The sequence below is a fragment of the Pelodiscus sinensis genome, chromosome 6 (assembly GCF_049634645.1).
Source record: "Pelodiscus sinensis isolate JC-2024 chromosome 6, ASM4963464v1, whole genome shotgun sequence".
NCBI classification, from domain to species: Eukaryota; Metazoa; Chordata; order Testudines; family Trionychidae; genus Pelodiscus; species Pelodiscus sinensis.
Genome location: NC_134716.1, coordinates 108,564,785 through 108,580,877, shown reverse-complemented (window position 1 = coordinate 108,580,877; position 16,093 = coordinate 108,564,785). Strand labels below are relative to the sequence as shown.

At 43.4% G+C, this 16,093-nt stretch overlaps 1 protein-coding gene across 1 annotated transcript in view; it reads right to left on the bottom strand.

The window, feature by feature from the left end:
- GOLPH3 (golgi phosphoprotein 3) overlaps positions 1-16,093 on the bottom strand; it is a 51,389-nt gene that overhangs the window by 20,944 nt on the left and 14,352 nt on the right. Inside the window, exon 2 of the mRNA XM_075932593.1 lies at positions 988-1,119. Coding sequence (XP_075788708.1) covers positions 988-1,119 — 132 coding nt within the window. The remainder of the gene's footprint in view (positions 1-987; positions 1,120-16,093) is intronic.

Below are 16,093 nucleotides of genomic sequence, written 5' to 3'. Positions count from 1 at the left end.
AAAGCACCTATGACTGTAACATCTTTTAACTCCAAGCTCTCCCTTTAAAAAAAAAAAAAAAAAACACACACACACACAATTAACAAAATTAAATCCAAGATGGCTTTTTGGAAAAACAATATTGGCATGAGTGAGGACCCAAAATAAACATAGTCTTTAAGAAACATTCTTGAATGTCTGACAAACCAAAGACACTCCATTAAGCTGAAGGGAGGGCGAAATATTCTGCAAACTAATCAGGGCTAAATACTGCTAAATACTTAACAGTAGGTAAATCTGTCTGCCTAAACAGAGGTCCAATTCTTCAAAAGTAGAGGAGGTTGGAAGGAAGCTTGGAATGTTTTCAAACTCCCCTTTAAAAAGTTGACCAAAAAATAAAAAGTATATTTATTTTGTGGTAAAAAGGTAACATTTAACCAGTTTCCAATAACTTGATTTTATAAATGTCCATTAACACTGCTATAACTAGTAATCCCTAAGAATTGTAGAAATCTCTATAAAGAGTTACTTTAAAATAAAAGCTGGAAAATCCAGGTGCAAAAGTGATGGATTAAAGACTGAGCTAGATTTTTAGCTTAATTGGGGCTCTGATTCAATAAAATACATAAGAACACACTTAACTCTAGAATACATGAGTAGTCCCATTGACTTCTGTGAAACTGATTATCTGCTACATTAGGCACATACTTAAGTATTTTACCAAATTGGGTCACATCTGGTTAAATAGTTTGAAGTTATGAAAATCAATTCATTAACTCCTTTTCAAAGTTCTTCAGGATAGGAACAGAGCTAAAGTATAGACACATAGCATAAAAAGTATTCTGTATATTCCTTTGGACATTTGGATTCTGACCATGACTGGATAACATATCTCAAAAGAAAACAAAAAAAGATTTTTTTTCAATTTTCAAATTGTAATTTACACCAAGGGCATTGCTTAGAACACTTCAGAAAACAAATAGTATTTTGTTTGCTTCTTTCTCTTACCTTTCTTGTTAGCAAACTTTTACGCCTCATTCCACATGCCTCCAGTTGAAGACGTCCTCTCAATGCCAATTCAATTAACATGCAGCCACGCAATCCAGAGGAGATACAATCATTCCAAAAAGATGTGTAACCCTGTAGAAAAAAAGACAACTTACAGTGTTTCATCTGTATTTGAAAACAGAAAGGCTCTCTCTCTTTTCTAGTCAAAAGAATTTCAGGCAAAGGTCAATTTTCTTCTACCTACCATCACATATCTAGAAAAATTAACTTTTGACCCAGGACTCTATATAGGAAAAACTGAAAGACAACCTACCCTAGATTTGTTCAATTTGTTTCTCACCCTGTATCTTTGAAGAAAGGTGAAACAGAAAATTTAAAAACTTTGCAGTAAATGACAGCTATATTGTTATCTTCAGTGTGTTATGTTAAACATATGCACAAGCAGCATAAATTACTTTTCGGAATTAATTTGTTCAGACCTCAAAGTTTAAGTTGTAGCCTAATTTAGACACTCTATTGGTTGAATAGTATCATCATCTATTCCCTGAGCAATACTAACATTACATTTACATTTGTGAGTAGAAAGGCCCTGAAGAAATGCTTAATATTGGCTTTCAGACTGGTATTATTGTAAATATCATGATTATGCATAATAATAGATAAGCAATCCCAGATCAAATGAAAGGATCTACTTAAAACACAGAAACGCCTTTTTTGTGAGTTGGTCACAGCACAAATAGGCAAGTAAAACATCCACTAAATCTGCTATTTATGCACACCTGTGTCGTGTGTGGTTTCTCTGCAGTGTTTCTCTAACTGGGAGTCCCAATCCAAAATTGCAAGCCTATTGTAGGGCGATTGCTATATGTCACCCTTACCTCTCTGGTGCTTTCAGAACTGGAAAACTAGAGAGCAGAAGTAAGGCGGTATGGCATGATACGGTCACCCTTACTTCTTCACTGCTACTGAGAGCAGTGCCTGGCTAGCAGTCTCCACTCTTTGCTCTGCCTTTAGTACTGGACAGCCATAAAGTGGCAGGTGCTGGCCCAGTACCCAACTCTAAAAGCGCCACAAAAGTAAGAGGGCAACAGTATATAGTACAGGATAAAAGTATACAAAAAAGAGAAGATTTCATGGTCCATACCACAATTTTCACAGCATCGAATTTGTCAGACCTCTAAGTATATGCAACACTTTACTCTGTTTGAGAAGAGTACATTGAATAAAGTATTTCACAGGAGTAGCCATGTTAGTCTGTAATTTTAAAAACAAGTGATCCTGTGGTACATCTACACATCAAGGCTAAAGTTGAATTAAGCTACACAACTTCAGCTACGTCACCCTTAGGCTACACCTACACTGAAAGGTTTTTGTGCAAAAAAAAGGCCATTTTTGCGCAAAAACCCATGGAGCGTCCACACCTAAAATGTGCTTTTGAGCAAGGAAATCAAGAGTAAAATGGCAGAACAGAGGGGCTTTTTCCGTCGTAGGTAAATCTCCTTTTACACAAGGCGTAACTAGCTGCGCCCCCCCCCCCCCCCCCCCCCGAGCAGACCAGGGAGACGCGGAGCAAATCCTCTGAGGACGCGGGCGGCGGGATCGCGACGCCTCTCTGTGGTCCCGCCACCCACGTCTCCCTGGTCTGCTGGGGGAGGGGGGGGCACAGCTAGCTCCCCCCCCCAGCAGACCAGGCTTTTCTCACCGCGGAGGACGCGGGCGGTTCTGCCGCCCGCATCCTCCGCAGCGAGAAAAGCCGCTCCGCGTCTCCCTGGTCTGCTGGGGCCCCCCCCAGCTCGCTCTGCATCTCCCTGGTCTGCTGGGGGCCCCCCCCCCCAGCAGACCAGTGAGACGCGGAGCAGCTTTTCTCACCACGGCTTTGCTCTGCGTCTCCCTGGTCTGCTGGGGGCCCCCCCCCCTCAGCTTTTCTCGCCACGGCTTTGCTCCGTGTCTCCCTGGTCTGCTGGGGTCCCCTCCCCCCCCCAGCAGACCAGGGAAACGCAGAGCAGCTTTTCTCGCCTTGGAGGACGCGGGCGGCGGGACCGCAGCGCATCTGGGCGGTCCGCCGCCCAAGTCCTCCGCGGCCAGAAAAGCCCCATTCGTATCTAGGGATCTGACATAAGTCGGATCCACGTAAGTCGGGGACTGCCTGTACTTATTTTACTGAGGTAAGTTGACAGGAGACCCCTTCCCTGTCGACTTCTCTTGAGCTTCTCATTCAGGTGGAGTGCCAGAGTCTAGGGAAAAGTAATCAGCAATTGATCTACTGCATGTATACTAGACTTGATAAATCAACCCTTGCTGGATAGATTGCTCCCCAGTGATCCGGCCAGTAGTGAAAAGAAGCTCCAAATTAGGGATGTTAAATGTCAGTTAACTGAATAGTCAATTAACCTCATGAATTCTTATCAGTTAGTTGACTATTCTATAGCCCCCAGGGGTGGGGCCGGCAACCAGTATGTTCTGCCACTCTGCACTGCTGCCTCTACTTAAAAACCAGTTCCCCTTGCAGGCCAGCTGCCTGTCATCCTGCACAGCTGGCTCTGATACAGAGGCAGCAGTACAGGGTGGAAGCAACCCCTGTCTGGGGAGGGAGGGGGGGAGGGTCTGTGCTCCTGGACCTGGCAAGAGCCAGAAATGAGTCAGGCTGCCTGCCCACCGGGCTCCTAATACTCTTTAAATGCAGAGCCACAGTAGGAGTAGGTCCCAGACCCAGCGCGAGCCACGACTGAGCCAGGCTGCTGGCAAGCACGCTAAAAAATGTATTGGCAAGGGGGTGAGAGGGGAATGTGTGTAGTCTATCATTTACAGTGTTTCTCAACCAGTGGTACAAGTACCCTTAGGGGTACCTGAGAGAAGCCTGGTGGGGTACATCAACACCTGAAATTTTGAGAAAACTGAATTTTTGTTTTAAGTTTTACAGCGCTTTATTATTTTTGTAGTTTTTACACCCAAAAATTTCATCGTCCGCCCGGCTACCATTAAGTTGTTTAAACAAATGTGTTGCAATGGTAGAAAAAAATGTTGTGTGTCTCAAAACTGTAGGTACTGGGGGTACTTACAATTTTTTTGGTGAGGAAAGGGGTACTTTATAATAAAAAGAAGTTTAGAAACAATGGTCTATAGCATTAGCCTATAAGCTTTTGCCTTTCGGTTAATCAACTACACTATGTTAAATATTGAGTGACTTACTAGTCGAGGAGTGGATGGGCACTTCCGCATTCCTCCTTGTACATTTCAAAGGAGGAATGCAGAACTCACTGTGCAGCCGGGGCCAGCAGGAAGTCCCGCTGACTCCGGGCTGCACACGGGTGTGCCAGCTTTGAAATGTACAAGAGTCCCCAGTGGGGGCTCTTGTGCATTTCAAAGCAGAAGCACCCGCATGGAGCCTGGTGTCAGCGGGGGACTCTGAGTCCCCTGCTACCCTAGGCTCCATGCTACCCTGCCACTTTGAAATGCCACACAGAGCCCAGGATCAGCTGGGAACTACCCAGTTGATTCCAGGCTGCTCACGGCATTTCCACAGAGCGTGGGATCAGCTGGGGACTACCCAGTTGATTCCAGGCTGCTCACGGAATTTCCACAGAGCGCGGGATCAGCTGGTGACTCCCCAGCTGACTCTGGGTTTTGTGTGGCATTTCCACAGAGCCCGGGATCAGCTGGGTTTGAAATGCTACGCTGGAACCCAGAATCAGGTGAGGAGTCCCCAGCTGACCCCAGGCTCCAAGTGGCTGCCCCAAAGAGACAGCACTGCACAGAGCACGAGCTCAGCTGTGCGGCGCTGCCACTTTGAAACTACGAGGCAGCATTTCAAAGAGGTAGCACCGCATAGCTCTGTGCGGCACAGACGCTTTGAAATACTCCCTCTTCCCCCCCCCCCCACTTTGCTGCCTCCGTCTGATAGAGGCGGGGGAGGATACTAGTTGACTTGACTATCCAATAAGCATTTGCTTACCAGATAGTCGACTAGTCCTTAACATCCTTAATCCCTATCCCAAATAGCCCCATCAGGAACTATGGAGCCTGGAAGCCCAGACTACCAAGAAGCAGTAGAGGCTCTGAGTTGGCAATGATTTTCTTACGTAAAAATAAAAAAAAATTCTGACAATGTTTAATTTTCCCCACAGAAAATTTCAATTTTACAGAACGTGAGTTTTCTGTCAAAATCATTCCAATGGAAAACTCTCAACCAGCTTTAGTTTTACTCTGAAAATGGAGGAGAGGGCACAGAATCCATGAAGTCCAATAGGACTTCTGCTTCTGATTTTATGTTGAAGACATTCTGATACTTTGATGACTGACAACAGAATAAAACTGTAGAGGCGTGTCTATACTAGGAAATTATTTCAAAATAATTTATTTTGAAATAACTCTTGAAATAACTATTTCAAAATCGTGTGTCTACAATACAGGGAAGCGTCGAAATTAGTTCGAGGCAGGCTCCCTCAATATGGATACACTACTCCGACTTAGAGCTTTAGAAAGTACTGGGGAGTAATTACTGTGAATGACTCTGGGGGAATAGTTATTTCAAAATAGCAGCAGTGGAGCATCCACACTACCACTATTTTGAAACTATTATTATTCCTCATGGAAAGCAGGAGTTATTATTTCAAAACACCAGCCCCTTATTTCAAAATAACTCCCTAATGCAGACCAGGGCTAGGTGTTTCTTCCTATGCCTCCTATTTCACAAATTATTTTGACACTAGGCTGCATACTTACTTTCCCCATACAATAGTTTCCTGCTGCCTATTAACATGTAAATAATTCCTACATTACATTCCAGCTTTCTTTTAAACAAGCATTCATTAAGTAAAAATGACTTTGGTGTGCTGTCTCGCAAAGCTGCAATGGGAACAGTGTGTCAAGCAGCCTTGTTCTGAAAATTTATTGGAAGGAGCAGCTCAGTGAACTAAATTAAAAAAATTAGGAAAACGTTATCTTTGCACTGTCAGTAACATCAACTGTTCAATTCCTTGTAGTAGTCAACTCAAATCACAAAAAGGGAGAGTTTTTCCTGTATGTAACTTATTATGCTGTTAATTGTTGCATTACCATAACTACATCCTTTTTTGTCTCAAAGCATCTTTTGCTTGGGGAAACACATTCATCTGAAGATTGGGAGTTTTTAGCCACCTGCCAAAACATTCCCTTCGCTTCCACTTGTTGCTATCCAAGCTGTAAGCAATATGATTCTATGGATGCTATTTCTGTGTCAGCCAAAATCTAAATGGTATGCTATCGCAAGGTTATGATACTGGGTAAGCTATTACTGCATTTTTGAAACATTTGTTTCCTTTGCTTATAATTATGATACACCACTCTTTTCTGTACTTGTGCAGACAAGTCTTAATGTCTATGGCTTATTGGTTAATTGTGTACTCGACTACACAAGGACATCCCTAACCAAGACCCCAGCATTTCATTTTCTTTCCCCTTTCCTTAAATGTACAGCATCCGTATTTCCTGTTCTGCACAAGTACCCCTTTTAACCATTCCTCTTAACTGCTGTTAATGTACAACTTCCACAACAGATTGAACCTGTATAATCTGGATTTCCCTCATCTGGCAACATTTGTTTTCATCATCCGTGGGTGCTCCAGGACTAGAACCTTCATGGAGAAAAGCCAGGGGGCACTGTGCTCCGCAACTCCTCCCCCACCTTTCCAGACATTATGGAGTAGCCTTTCAGGGAGAGAATTTAAGGGGAAGGGACAGGAGGTACAGTAAAACTCCAATTGTCCAGCATCCGGTGGTCCGGCACTCCCAACAGTCCGGCACGAACTGGAGCCCGGAAGTGCTCTGGCCAGCCGGACAATTGGAGCTGCTCCGCGCCGCTTTCCCAAGTCCGCTGCTGCCACTGCTGAAACTGACCAGCTGCGGACCTGGGGAAGCGGCACGGAGCAGAGCAGCTGGGGTGCTGCCGGGTTGGTCCTGCAGAGCCACCCCTCACCTCCCTGCTCGGCGCCCGGCAGCACCCCACCTGCTCTGCCCCATGACTTCCCCAAGTCCGCCGCTGCTGAAACTGACCAGTGGCGGACTTGGGGAAGGGCGAGCAGAGCAGCTAGGGTACTGCCCTGAGCGGCGCTGCGGGACCAACCAGGCAGCACCCCAGCTGCTCTGCCCCAGAGCTTCCCCAAGTCCGCCGCTGCTGAAACTGACCAGTGGCGGACTTGGGGAAGCCGTAGGGCAGAACAGCTGGGATGCTGCCGGGTTGTTCCCACAGCGCCGCTCCTCACCAACACCGGGTTCACCCCATGCTGCACCGTTTCCCACCCGACTCCCCTCCCCCCCCGGACCCGTCACAGCCCCTCTGCCATAGTACCTCTTGATACTCCGACATATCCGATAATCCGGCACCCCCTGGGTCCCAAAAGTGCCAGATTATCGGAAGTCTGCTGTACTCAGGGGAAGAGGTGGGGCAATGGCAGAGCCTCACAGCCCATGGCTGTGAGCACAGCCTGGCAGTGCTCTGCCAATGGCATTGGGGCCTTAATCCTGGCCCCCAGCTGTGGGGTTCTGCAGCCACCTCACCTCTCACACTGAGCGCCTCCTCAGCCCCACTGTGTGAATGCTGGCTCCTCTACTTCCACTAGAACACAACGCTGCAGCCAGCAGAAGCAGAGAAGCCAGCTTGACCACCATCACCTGGTAAATTCCCTCATACAGGACCAGTCAGGTGCTGAGGTTTCCAGACCAGAGAAGTTCACTTTCCTCTGCTCAAGTCCACACACCAGGCATTTCATTGTAACTACACAACTCCCCAAGGAGTTTTTTTCATTTTAAGACCCCTTCCATCTTCTTAATAATAGTATCCTAATAATATTTTATATAACTTTTCCCCCTCATCTACAGTCACTTGAGGAGGGGGAGAGAGAACATAAATGGGTAAGCAGCATGTGTCAGGACAGAAACTGCATCACTGGCACAGGCAACTGCTCACCACACCACTCACTTGCAGCACAGATAAGTACCTCCTGACTGGGACCAAGGAGAGAGAGATACTCAACTTCTGAGGACTCGCGCTGTCAGTCAGTCAGCTTTGTCCAACTACTTTTTTCCTTTTCCCATTGGACAGGTGAGTAGGGAAGGGACAGATAATCAGATAGAGATTTCTTTATAGGTTAGGAGTTTCAGGTCAATATATTTAAGGGGATGAATGATACAGGCAAGAGAGAAGTCTCTTCACAAGAGTCCATTTAAGGATAATCTAAAAACATTCTACACTATGGAGACTATACCAGCATAGCTAGATCACTGTAACTATGGCAGCATTACCCTGTAGCACAGATGCAGCCTCACCTACGGCAGGCTGATCTAAAATATGCAAGGCAATATCAATTGACCGGATCTGTGTTTGAACAATAATCTTATATGAAAATCAGCTAATCAAAATCAATTTTTAGTAAGGCATCACAGCTAACTTTTCTAAAAAGCTTCAAAAATCTAAAAAGTGACTAAAGCTTAAATTTTTAGGTTAGGTTTGGATTTGGTCTCTATTAACTGTTTTTCTATCATAGTACTGTACCTACTAAATTAGCAGAGAGTTTAAATAACAACTTTTAAGATTTTTTTAAACAATGTTTTGAAATTCAACTAATGCCAAGTAACAAATACTAAAATATATGCATATTAACTAATTTACACATGATTAGAAATACCCAAATACTTTACCTGATGGGACTCAGTGTCACTATAAATTTGATAACTACAGCCAAGCTGGGGAAAACTCTACCATCTTGTATTAGTATTTCAGGATAATCCTTCAGTCTTTTCAAGCATGCCCTTCACTTTGTTTTTAAGCAATACTTCATTTTATTCTTCCAGGGAGAATTTGTTGAAAAAGCTCTCAACACATTAATAAGCCAAAAAACCATAAGCACTGCAAAAATAAGTATTTAGACAATATGCTCTTGCTTTGTTTACAATCATTCCCATGGTAAACCTTTTACTATTAAAAAACCTAATGTATGTGCTTATTTTTCTTTTGTAATATGACTTGTAATATTTCAATTTTACACATACACCACTGGTATGGAAGTCACATAATAAAATACTGGCATACCAGAAGAGTTTATTTTTTGAAGCTCCACAAAGAACTGAAAGCATTACAGAGTAACTGCCTACTGTTTATAACATGGCTAACTAAAACATGCGTCTTTATCTAGTACAATCAAGCTGTTATTCTCCAATTTGCCTAGATATTAAAAAAGACATAGCAATGATTTATAGCTGCCTATTTTCCAAATCTAATTCTTGAATTAAAATCATAATGAGCTCTAATCTACCTTTGTTATTTGAGTCTCAATTCAATTTTTACCAAGAGAAACTCTCTTTGAACATATGTAACTTACATGAAATAGAATACAATGTAGCCCCCCATGGTCATTTCTACAATTGGAAAATGGTGTATTTTCAACATGTTATCTATCATTCCAGTGTAGACAAGACAAGTTTTAAAACACATTAATTAAAACACATTAGGCACACATTAAAAACAATAAATGCCTTGTCTATACTACAGTGTTACCAAGTGTTGGTTGGTCTGTTACATGCACCCATTTTCCTAGTGAAGATAAGACATTAGTTACATATTATAGCCTGGGGGAGAAGTATAATAGAATGTATGTGGGTAAGGCTCACCAATCTGACTAGAAGGTTCTAGGTGTTAGTCTTCCTTACCCAGGTCACATAAGTTGAAAGCTATAAAGCTATTTCTGGGGGTGGATCTGGGGACCCACAACAGCAGCCACGCTCACAATGAGGATAATACCAAATTAAAACAATTTTTATTACAACAGGTATTAAGATGGCAAAGAAAACAAAGCATACAGCACCAATTACACAGATTGATTCAATCACCTCTGAGGATAACATTAACAAAATCTGGTTATATAAACTGTACTTCTCTAACTATACAGATAGAATTACCTAATATAATACCATACTGACATCTCCTTCTCCAAGAAGACAGAGTGTAGAAGGACCAGCCTCCCTCCGCTTGCGGAACTTAGGTGCAAGGTGAAGTATGGAAAACTAAGAAGCAAAGACTTAGAATAAGTACAGGGAAGCAAAGAGCTTAAATGAAAGAAAGATATACTTGATGAGGAAGAAGCTAGATCTTGTGCTCAAGCCCCAAGCTTCCCTATTCCCATAGCTTTTATTCCTCTTTTTGCATCATAATGACCAGTCTTCTAATAACTAAAATCAGATTTCTGCACCCTAAGATTTTTGTGGGTACACATACTTGATTGGGTGGTGATATTCAGACATGTTTTGAATATGCATGAATAAAATCATGATTCTCCCCCCTCCCTTGGGCTCATTCCCAAACATGGAAAAAGCAGGAATTTTGCAGTTAGATAGAGAGGGTCTGTTTCTTCCCATTTCCTTAATCCACAATGTTAGTAAACTGGGTTTTGCAGTTTTGGATTTATTTTAGGTCTCACGAATGACAGACCCCATCTGTGTACTTACCCAACTGAAAATTTCGACACAAGGTCTTTCAGAATTTCTAAAAAGATATTAAGGATATATAATTTCTAAAAGATAATTAACCCTTACTTATCACACTACGCTACTGCTAAAGCTAAATCATACAGGCCAAATCAAGTCCTGCAAACCTTGCATTACTGGCATTTCTATTCAAATATAGAAAAAGGGATAGAATAGGAAAAGATATAGTTTGGCAGGCTACAATATAAGTTACCCCTTGTAAACTTTTGATAATTAAATTAGTATCTCAGCAAGCTGCATACTGATTTTACAGTTGTATGTCAGATTTACATACTGCTACGCAAACCTTATTTTCTAATGAACTATCTGCTGCAGATTCAAATAGCAGTTTTAATTAAAAACATTACTTCCAAATGTAATTAATGTTTTATACACAGTAATAAGAGCTGGTGTTGTAAATGTTAATTTCTAGGCTACTTACCAACTCAGCTAGAGTTTTAGCAGAGCACTGCACAATTTATAAAAACTGAACTGAGATTTTGCAAAACCTGGGCTAGCAGCTGAACTAACTATAAACCATTTTTTTAAATCATGCTCCTAAGTTTATAGGCAGGTATCTAAATTGGTAGCACTTCATTATAATATTTTAAGTTATTTTAAGGACAGTAAGTACTGTGCTTAATCTAACTGATTATTCAGACCAAAATACATCTTTACTTCTAGAGAGATGAGGTTCTCTGTTCATTATCCTTTTAGTAGAAACTGTTTTTTTTTAAACACAATCTAAGAATAATGTTCTGAAAACTTTTGAAGGGAAGGGAAAGAACAGAATGCTTTCTGAGCCTTCAAAACTGCACTGTGTGGAAAGGGATTATAACTCTCAAAGCTATGCTTTTCTCAGTTAGCGTAATGGTCACAAAATAAAAAGTATATTTACAATATAAATTCTCATAATGTTAATTTAAAATCTGCAGCATTCAGATTTGTTTCAGAGGTACTTTATAAATGGCTCTCATTTCTGCTATATAGTCTTCTTGCTTTCTCAGATTACAATATTTATTCATAGCAGGTTGCAACAATGAATGTTGAGTTCTTGTTTTTGAAGAGCTTCTTGTTGAAGCTTTTCTAAACATATCATACTTATTTGCTATGGGGTCAGAGTATTATACATCCATTCAAATGGCCTGCTTCTTCCATTTGCAGTGCAATGCACTGATACATAAAAGGTCCCTGTTTTAGATGGACTATCTGAAATGCTGTTTGATGCAAAGGAAAATAGCAAGCTTTTCCGAACATCATGTTCGGAATTAGCTTAGCCCAGGCAGATGACTAAAAGCAGAATCTAACAGATGGCTGGAAACTAGAAAGCATTTCTGTGAGAAAATCCATGAGGGGGACCCCACTTTTAAGAATATGAATTAGTAATTTTTTTTTAATCTCATTTTTCTAATACTGATTTTTTTAAGTCACCCTAACAAATGAATTGAAGGGTAAGTATCACTTAGAGTCTAAACAATACAGTTATGTAAGAGGGGAATAAAAGCCCCAAAAGCTGTTCCCATCTGTTCACTTTCCCACCTCATACCAACTTGTTAGGAAGACTTTGCCTCTTTTTTCCCCTTTTTCTTTTTTTTTGGGGGGGGGGAGGGAGGCAAAAGATGAACATTACATTTTGAATTGAACACAACTATGAGTTGAGCTGCATGTCCTCTGGCAAGAAGTTGTATAGCTGGGATCTTTATGGCAAGACTACTCTGCCCCAGCTCTGACAGTCTTTTCTTGTGCATCTTAAACTGTATTGGCACTGTGCAGTGCAATTATTTCAGTGGGTCACATAAATTATCCCAGAGGGAATTAAGTACCAACCCATTAACAGACCCGCAGATTAGAACCAGGACATCAAACTTGGAAATTAACAGTCTTGGAAACCTTGGATCATATATACAATCCTTCATGTCACCTACTGTTGAGTAGGAGACTTGCCACTCAGCTACATCAGCAGCAGCTTCTATGTTGGGGATATGCTTGTTCCCAGATAATCAGCGCAACAGTCTAATCTGCTGCTGACAAAAACTAGCATTACAATGTCTTAGATCAGTGGCAGGCAATAGTTTTTGATGGGGGAAGGGTGCCACTCAAAAAATTTGGAAAGTGGTCAAGGGCCATTATATTAATGGAGAAGGTACAGGGTCTGGGATGGAGGTTGTATGCAGAACAGATCAAGTTTGGGTGAAGGAGGCAGTCGTGACCTAGGGCACTCGACTGGGGTGCAGGAAGTTGGATTGTCACCTAGGGCGCAGGGAATTGGGGTACAGGAGAGGGTACAGGGATTTGGGTTGTGAGCAAGGGCAGGAGACGTCTGACCTGGGTCAGAGATTGGGATACCAGATCTGGGATTCGGGCGCAGGATGGGGGAAGAGGATTTGGGTATGTGGAGTAGAGGGCAGGAGTGAGGGACAGAGCGTAGGCAAGGGAGGGACTGGGGTGCCAGAGGCAGGGTCTGGCCACGAGACTTACCAGCCAGCAGCCCGTTCTTGAATCAGCCTCCCTGCCAGCCAGTGTTCCCTCTAAGCTGCTTGGTAGCACAGCTTCACAGGTGATTATTCAGCCCCACCCAGTCAGTCAGCTTCATGCACAGAGCCCTGAGCCTCTGACTGGGCAGGGCTCATTAATCACCTGTGAAGCTGTGCTGCCACACAGCACAGAGGGAACACTGCTGCCTGCCTCACTCCCACACAGGCTGCTGCCATGTGCTCTGGAGCCTCTTGTGCTTTGTGGCTGCCCATTATTGAAACGAGAAGCTCCCATTGGCCGGTTTCTGGCCAGAAACCAGCCAATGGGATTGTGCTGGGGGCAGGAGCAGCTCCTAATGTTTCCCCACTCTCTTCCTAACTCACAGTTTCCAAAGAAAAAACACTCTGCAGCCACATTTCTGAGCAGCATGCAGATGGGGCAAGGCAAGTGGGAAGCCTGCCTGGGGCTCCCTGCAGGGTCCACGGGCCAGATCCAGTAGCTTGGTAGGCCAGATCTGGCCTGCCAGCCATATTTTGCTCACGCCTGTGTTGGATCCTCATCTAACAGAAAGCAGCATGTTGTTCTGCTCATCTGAAGGTGGGAAACATACATTAACTAAAAGAATTACCCAGCATTGCTCGGGTCCTTCAGGGCAGAAAGATGGCGGTGTCAAGGGTGCAGGAGTTGGGGGCTCAGTGCAGATAGTGGTGGGTGAAAGAATCAGGGCAGAGGGTTGATTGCGGGGGGAGCTCAGGGCAGGGAGAAGAGATACAGGGTAGAGGGCAGAAGATTGGGGGGCTCCCCAGTGTTGACTGTAGCAGCGAGGATGGTGCTACAAGCTGCTGGCCCTTCCCACCACAGCTCCTCTGGGGGGGCTGCAGTGCCCAGCTCTGGCCACCAGCTCCTGGGAACAGGGGCGAGGCTGCATGGCCTGTCCCCGGCAGGCACTTGGGATAGGGGCCCAGTTACTTGTGGACAGTGGCCCATAATATAGTGAGATCTTAATACATGTTATGCTGATCATTCTATTCCTGGTGCGACTGCCACCCTGAGGTCACTCTGCAGTATAATGTCCCTTGGGCTAGCTGTCCCCAGTGGTCATTGCGGAGCATAGCTATCCTTGCTCTCAGCCCCCGCCTTTCTGTGTTATGGAAAACAATCAGATTCCAGGAACATACCCTTATATTTTCAAGCAAGATCAGAATTTGGTTATACCAAGAAAAGGGGAAGCTGCATACCAAATTTGGTGGTCCTAGCTTTTAGGCTGTGTCTAGACTGGCCAGTTTTACTGGAAATTCAGCCACTTTTCCGGGAAAACTTGCCAGCTGTCTACACTGGCCGCTTGAATTTCTGCAAAAGCACTGACTTACTACTGTAAGAAATCAGTGCTTTTTGTGGAAATACTATGCTGCTCCCGTTCAGGCAAAAGTCCCTTTTGCGCAAAACTTTTGCACAAAAGGGCCAGTGTAGATAGCTCGGATTTGTTTTCTACAAAAAAGCCCCGATCGCGAAAATGGCGATTGGGGCTTTTTTGCAGAAAAGCGCATCTAGCTTGGCGACAGACGCTTTTCCGCAAAAAGTGCTTTTGTGGAAAAGCGTCCGTGCCAATCTAGACGCTCTGTTCCGAAAATGCTTTAAATGGAAAACTTTTCCGTTAAAAGCATTTCCAGAAAATCATGTCAGTCTAGACGTAGCCTTACTGTTTAGGAGGAATTATTGAATAAACGGACTCACAAACAGATGGACAGACACACAAACTCTCTAATTTATTATTTAATACACACACACACACACACACACACACACACACACACACAAATAAATAAATAAAAGCAAGGTAAGTCCAGTCTTACTCTGAGGCTTCCAAACATTTTAATGTTCAAAGTCTTCCTTCTATCAGTATATTGATGAAGGTTTAACAACTGTGTTCCCACTTCTGGTTTTTCGTCATTCATTTTCCCACCCATCACACACACAGACTTTAAGGATAGAAGGGACCATTATGATAACCTAATTTGACTTCCTGTACATTGCAAAACACAACCTCATTCACCCACTCCTGTAACAGATCCCGAACTTCTGGCTGAGTTACTGAAGTCCTAAAATCATGATTTAAAGACTTAAGTTACAGCGAATCCACCACTTACACTAATTTAAATCTGCAAGTGATCCATGCCCCAGGGCTGCAGAGGAAATGAAAAAATAGGGTCTCTGCCAATATAGTTGGGGTGGCGGGATGAGGTCGTATTTCTTCTTGACCTTCAGCTAGGGATGTTAACTAGCAATTAATTTACTAGTCAAGTAGTCGATGGAATTTCCATCGACAACTCGACTAGTCAATAGGCACTTGCACACTCCACCTTTGAAATGTACAAGAGGGGCTCTTATGCATTTCAAGATGAAATGCCAGGGGGAGCCCGGGATCAGGTGGGGGCTTCCCAGCTGACCCCAGGCTCAGTGCGGCGTTGCCACTTCGAAATGCTGGATGGAGCCCAAGATCAGCTGAGGTCCATGAGGGTGGGCGAGATTCTGTGGCCTGCACTGTGCAGGGGGTCAGACTAGATGATCATAATGGTCCCTTCTGACCTTAAAGTCTATGAGTCTATGTGCCACTGCTGCTTTGAAGTACCCCCGCTTCCTCCGCTCTTGCTGCCTCTATCTGATAGGGATAGGGGAAGTGACAAGACAACTATCTTGTCGACTATCTGATAAGCATTTGCTTATTGGATAGTTGTCTAGTTGACTAGTCCTTAACATCCCTACCTTGAACAGGAGGCCAAATCTACCAGCCAGACACCTGCGAAAGAATTCTCTATAGCAATTCAAAATCCTTCCTTTCTACAGTCCCATCACCAGTCATTGCTGCTGGCTAGCTATCATAGGCACATCTGCTGCTAGCTATCATAGGCAGTCTCTTCTTATCATCTCCTCCATACATTTATCAGTCTAAAACCCCTTGGAAGGGGCCAGATTAAGTAATGAAAAAGATTCTAGATACTACATATGTAAACATAATGGAAAAAAACTTAGAGCTATTATCCAAGAAATATAACATATTAATAAAATAAAAAGCATTATTCCATATGCACAAGAGGCATAGGAGAAAAATGAATTAAGGTTGAAAAAAAAATACTCA